We start from the raw sequence: 7,106 nt of genomic DNA, 5'->3' as shown, positions 1-7,106 counted from the left end.
ACTTAAGTTAAGTAGTTTCGTTACGTAGTAATTAAATTAAAAATAAAATAATACTATATAAATTAAGTAAGGTAGTAGTAGTAGTATATATATATATATATATATATATATATATATATATATATATATATATGCGTGCGTTTGTACATTGATGAAAACATTTCTTTCGATGAAGAGGTTACAGCAGAGTGTGATGATGCGTATTTCTGAAACTATATTTTATTTCTGATTTCTTATTGCTTATATATAATGCAAAAACGCCGTACCATACCTATCGATTATTCCATTAACTTAAATCTTCGATCTTTAATTCGTTCCTATTATTTCACATTTTAGAAAAATATGTGAAAAGTGAGAATTTTATTTGACCAAGTGATTATCTTCTTTATTTAGGATATTTGCAAATTTGTATGATTATATATAAATGTTTTTCCATATTTCACTGATCTTTTATTTGCCTGAGATTTATTTGACGATTGTGAAAGTTGTCGAAATGTTCAAACAAATTTCTTTCTCTGTTTTTTAAAATCTTATTTGATACTGTTATCAAATAATCACCGAAAACGATTGTTTAGTCGAGACTTACATCACTCACCGCGTTAATCTGATTCCTTTACTACGTAATAAACTATATGTATATATGTATGTTCATGTCAACTTTTTAAATTCTTGGACGCCAATCCAAGATGGACAGTTACTTTAATTAATTAAATTATTTCACTCAACCGGTAGGGGATGTTATAAAATAGGGAATTAGGTTGAAAAATAGCGCGAAATAGTAGCAACATCATGTATAATACAAACGAGTACATTAAAAGTAAAAAAACAAATTCAGATGCTAATTACAAAAAGTCACATTTACTGTTTTATCGTGCTTTGTGAGTATTTTATCAATGATATCGTCAATGCATTCGATAGATTGATCGTATAAATGTTAATTAATCAGCAGATGACTAAAACGCAGATGATAAAAACGTTTAATTGTTGCTTTTTCGCTTGCGCGGGTTTCCGCAATGAAAAGTTTCTTTATTGATTGCTTGATAATTAATAGCCATATATATGTACATACATAACGGTAATTTATTTTATAATTTACATTCCTATCGCATATGAATACATTGTTCGACGAGACTAAGATTGCCATGAAAGGAGAGTAATCTTTAATTATGAAAAAAACATTCTTCGTACCTGGTGAATAGAGGCACGTATTCACTGTATTCATCTCATGTTTTATGATCGCAACATTTGATCGACGTGGCGATGGAATATCAAGTTTGATCGAGTAAGCCCGAATGGTTATACAAGTATAGTGGATAGGCTCGTTAAAAAGTCATTAGGCGTGGTGTGTTATTAATAAAAAAACATGTCTCTGTTTTCGTCAGAAAGTCATCCGGTGTAGCTAAATATTTCTAAATCATACGGTGGAATACATAACGAAAGCATGAACATGTCAAGGACAGGAGGTTGTGGAAAACAGTTAAAAATAAAAATCGACTTTTCGTTGATAGTGAAGTGAACTTTATTCTTGGAAAGATTGAATCTATTGATGCGAATAATATACGAAAAAAATAGCGAAAATCTAGAAATAATTGTGAAGTCAAATGTAAGATTTTTATTAAATAAAACAGTTTTCGCAGTGTTTCAAGATGTTTATTGGCATTATTATTAAATTGACAGTCAATGTAATTTGTTAATATTATTTCCAAACTTCAGTTTATAATTATTACATCTTATTTTTTAGTTTTTACATATAAATGTTCAGCAAAGATTCGCTTTGACCGAAAATAGGATTTTTTTTCTCTTAATTAAATTAATTTGTTCTTATTAATCTAATTTCCACTTATAAATTAAATAAAATAGATTTTTTTAAATAAAATATAAAAGGAAATGTCGCGCAGGAGAAAAAGAAGTTCTACCGCTTTCTTTCGCGCGGACCAATTCCGACGACATGTCCAAACATATGGCTTCGGTTCGAGCTGCGATACAACGCGGGTACACCTCGCGTATTCTCTGTACACGTACACGCTTAACTTCGCGCGGTAGGATTACGTAAGATTGAGCCAGCACGTCACGTGCATGCGGTGCGTGTATGCGGAGACAAAAAAAAATACCGCATGTGCAATCCTAGCGGTCGCGCGTGCGCACCGGTATACGCGCCACAGGACGACGAAGCTGCCTGCCGCTGCGGTTCTATGCATCGCAGCGAGAAGGCAAAAGAAACGATGATTACGAAACGACGAACGTTCTTTTTCTTTTCTTTTTCCTTCGTCTTCACCGTCTAACCCGGCAGTACGGAGCGATGATGCGAAGCATCGGATTAGACTCAGGTACGCTTTTACGCGCATCGTAGTTGCGAAATATATTTCCAATCGCGCGTCGATAATCGAGCGACGCATCTCGACGAAATCGCTCGAGGTCCTCTTTTGGGGATAACTTTAGGGATCAAGCTAATGGTTCAAGGAAAAAGGAAACAAAAACATATTAATGATATGCGACATGAAACAACATAAAATATGAGACGGCACTTTGCTTTGTAATTATAATGTAATAATAATTATTAATAATAATTATTAGCATTTATGATAACAATGTTGATTATATTTAATATGAATAATATTGATATTATTATTTTTATAATTTTTTATATGATTAATATGAATAATATGTATTTGAAAATTAAAAGTATTACAATTTATTGCATGTCATTACATCAGGAATAAAATGATTTATGTAAAAAGTGTGTTCAAATCTTCTAATCCTCAAATTCCTTCAAATCTTCTAATAAACTTAAGAAAATAGTTATAAACAATGATATTTTTAAAAAATAATATAACAAGTTAATACTCGTAAAAATGTAAATGTGATGTAAATGTCTGTAAACATTTAATGAGTATTCAATATAATAATAAGTATAATGTATATAGCGTTCTGTCGCGATATTTTTTGTCTATGAAATTCTTTTATCTTTCTCATTTATCTTAATATCGTCAAAAGTTAACAGAAATTACCTTCATTATTATGACAAAATGAAGGACAACAGCTCAATTATTATTGATAAGATTATTCATATTTGTTGAAATGTCATGTCTGACGCTGTTAGACAAAAGCGTGTATAATAAAATGTATAATAAAATTTGATGACTGACTTTTTGTTCACGTATTCATGAAAATATCTCTAACATAACTGTTATAATTTTTCTTGCAGGTGAAAATCTGGTTCCAAAACAGGAGGAGTAAATACAAGAAGATGATGAAGGCAGCGCAACAAAGTGGGGGTGGCGGTGGTGGTCAGCATGGCAGTCTTCTGGCAGGTGGAACCGCTCTACCCGGAGGACCATCCCCTCAACCCGGTCAACCCGGAAGTCTTATGCAAGGAGGTATATTATTTTACAGTTGCGTAAATAAAATATACACCGATATAAGTTAAACAAAAAGAAATTCATGAAAGAAAAATCTCATCATATATTTAATTAATATTTAAGAAGAGCGCTTTCGATCATTTTACTGTCGATCAATTCAAAATATCGTTCTCACGATATTTTCGCGAACAATTGCACATTTTTAATTGGGTGAATAACGGGCGTTAATTGAATGTCACTGGTGAACGTACGCGATGATTGCGCGCTTGACGGGGCTGCTCCATTATTTTACCGCATCTCCGCCGCAATCTCCACGAACGCCACTTTGCTCCGTAATTACAATACTAATGATCCGACGCAATTTTCGCGGTCTGCGTTTTTTATCACGCCTTTGCCATTGCCCGTATCGCCGACAACGATGATACGCTTGCTTCACCATTGCTCGCTTTCTGCGACTAACGGTAATCTCGAAAATCTGCCTAGTAAGTGATTTATTCGGAAATGTACCACGAAAGACACAGTCAACATAATTAACTTTATCTTGAGAAATTTCTCTTCCTAGGAATGCCACTCTTTCATGATGAAATTTAGTGCGAGCGTCCATGTACTTTCCAATGCACATCATTATGTTTCAAATAATGGTTTCGATATATCAAATTTTATCTTTATATTGTGAGCTTTGTTACAGTTTAATTTTTACAATATATTTTCATATTATATTAACATATTGAATTAATTTGTACTCTAATTCTTTTCATGGATTGAATGTTAAAAATTAATAAACATTAAATGAATACAAATATGAGTATACTTTATATAATATATATGTTTACTACATCTCGCTAATGAATACAAAACTATAACGTGCTTAAGAATAGTATCAAGGTAAAGTTTCGGAAACGATAAAAATCAGAGCGTTCCCAAACGGCGAAATATCACGAAAACGTGACGTGTATTGTATAGTCAGGGATGAACTACATACACCTCCTTTTCTCCGAGCAGACTAACTTGACTTAGAGACAGACTGCAGAATCGAACGCGCAATCACCCTCTGGAAACTCTTTCCCATCTCGTAGCAGCCACCAGATGCATTATCGCACAATACCGTTCCCTCGCACGATTAATACAATTTGCGACGTTGGTCCCATTCAGGCGTATGCAGCTGCATGTGTAGCAACGCGACGCGGTATGACGACGGCGCGGCGACGACAGTAACGGCCGCGAGATTCGAAGCAATTCTGAAACGGTTCCCGGTTCGCGTTTGTTACAGGGGGCGGAAGTTCTGTGTCGGGCAGCCCGACGACGGGTTACCTCGGCGGCATGGGCGGTGGGGGCGGCGGTCACACCCCTGGGAGCTCGAGCCCCGGAAGCGAGATGTCGCCTCAGCACAACGAGAGCCCACCGGCACCCTCCTGGCCGGGTGAGATGAAGCATCATCCGCATCCACACGCGCCGCCTCATTCCCATCATCATCCGCACACGGCCGGACATCATCCACCGCCACCGCCACCGCCGCCACATCACGCGGGTTACATGCCGCAGTACTCTTGGTATCAGGCGGACCCTAACCCCGGATTACTCACGTAAGTGTTGCTTCTCCGAATCGGAGAATCTTCGTCAATCCAAGCTTGATGCATTGCTTTCGGAAACTAGAGCGAAATTGATGCATCTAAAGTAGTTCTTAACTCTTACAATATCATTATATGTTGAAAACTGATGTTTCCAATATTGTATGTTGAAGAATAGACGTAATATATATAGACTGCGGATTCCTTGATTTTAGCTTCTGTGCTTCGTTAGAAAGAATTGAGCATATTAGCATCTGTCTTCAACTCAATGTGTGAAAGAGAGAGATATGATTTAAGCTACCTCACTTTTTTTTAACTAATAGTAACAACTTCATAGAAATGCATCTATTCTTATTACGTTATGATTAAAAATGTGAATAATCGCAATTGAGTTTGTGATTTGAGATTGAAAATGACATTGAAGTTAAATAGAAAAGTGTTGCTCACAAAGTTCGAAGTGATTGTATGAACTGTGCAATACCTACTTATGCTTCAATTTTTACCTACTACGACGCTATTAAGAAGATAAAATAATTATGAAATGAATCTTGTTCTAAGATATAGAATATCTATCGTGTTTCACGTACATCGAGAGAACAACGTTCTTCAAGTGTATGCATTTGATAAGATTTGTAATTGCTATAACTCATCATATCGGCGATTTCTGTGTGAGCATAATTGAATAGTACTTCGATACTCAATCATAGACATTTTCAATTTAAAATTAAAGTGCGACGCGTCAATCAACGCGCTTCAACACAAACTGGTACTGCCAGTCACGTGTCCCCTTGGGACATGTTGCGACGTTTCTCCTATTCACTAAGAACCAGCATGACACGACAAATTTACCTCACTCGCCTTGCCGTAATATTCATTGCGCTGTGATTCCGGAAGCTTCAAAGTTACCGCATATCTCTTTAATAATATATAATGATCGCGAGAACCGACGTGAGATCGAATAGGAAAAATACATTTTGTGCAGCACACACAGATGTAGATATCTATAGATTTATGCTGAAAGATGTAATATACTTGATACTGAACTTAGTTCGAAATTAGTTAATTATTAAAATGTTAGCAGTTCAATTTTTTACTTGTATACACAATATTGATTTGGAAGAAATTTAGACATTCAGGCTCTTGGTTACTCATCACGGATATTCAGATTGATCTTATACAGAATGGAGAAAATAATGAAAATTTTTGAAAGATATATTAAAATAGAAATATTTTTTAATAAAATAATATTTGCGAATACATTTTAATATAGTTTGCAAAAATTTTTCTTTATGTACTTTTCTCTCTTCTGACATCAATCCAAAATGAGGTCCAGGAGCCTTAAAATAGGAGTTCAATTTTGCAAGATGCATATTATATATCACGTTTTCTAATCAAATGATCTGCTTTTTACAGGGTATGGCCAGCGGTTTAACGAAGATGTCCCTTGAACTGACAATGAGTTTAGGTGTGCCACTTCTTCGTGGCGTTGCGAACGTATCCCAGCGGTCCCGCCCCAAAGTGTGAATATGTGTAGCACCTCTCGCGAGGAAAATTGAATGTTAATATTGTTTCTAATCGTATAATGAAACCCGCATGTCGATCCGTGCGGGCCGTCCGTCGAAGTGAGAGCGATTATGAATAGTGCGACGTCGTGTGTGATACACGCCCCTTAGCAAAATATTAATAATACTAATGAGACGAAAGAAATGCAACCAAGAATGCTAATTGATGATGTTCTCGAAGCTGATGAAGAGGACCGACGCCTGAGTTTCCAGCCAACGTGGATTGTCGACAACGTAACGGGAAATCGGAAGTCATGAACGATCCGTGCATCGAGTGACTCTTGACTGATTAGTGACGTTGTTTTGGTGCGCGCCGTTTTGTGCTGCGAAGATGTTTCCTTCTCGAACCTTCTCTGGAATCATCGTAAGTTGGAGGAAGACAGGAACGACATCGTCGTACGGTGAAGTAAAAAGTAACATTGTAAAAAAGAATGGTAATAATAATGTAACAGCGATTTACGATGTGAAATCGCCGAAAATCTACCCGTGACCGAGTTCTCTGAGAATAACGTTGTTCATTGATGATCTTGAAGTTCGATTTACGAATTGGAGGGTACTTGTAACGCTTCGCGTATGATTGAGTGATTGCCACGACTGTAACGCTTTTCGTGTTTGAC

The 7,106-nt window shown here is 36.0% G+C and overlaps 1 protein-coding gene across 1 annotated transcript in view; it reads left to right on the top strand.

The window, feature by feature from the left end:
- Positions 1 to 4,946, top strand: part of LOC105618469 (homeotic protein distal-less) — an 84,481-nt gene extending 79,535 nt beyond the window's left edge. Inside the window, exons 3-4 of the mRNA XM_012200002.1 lie at positions 3,206 to 3,377; positions 4,630 to 4,946. Of these exons, the coding sequence (XP_012055392.1) occupies positions 3,206 to 3,377; positions 4,630 to 4,946 (489 nt within the window). The remainder of the gene's footprint in view (positions 1 to 3,205; positions 3,378 to 4,629) is intronic.
- The last annotated feature ends 2,160 nt before the right edge of the window (positions 4,947 to 7,106 follow it).

Source organism: Atta cephalotes, assembly GCF_000143395.1.
Source record: "Atta cephalotes unplaced genomic scaffold scaffold00017, whole genome shotgun sequence".
Taxonomy (NCBI): domain Eukaryota; kingdom Metazoa; phylum Arthropoda; class Insecta; order Hymenoptera; family Formicidae; genus Atta; species Atta cephalotes.
This window is presented reverse-complemented; position numbering and strand designations above follow the sequence as displayed.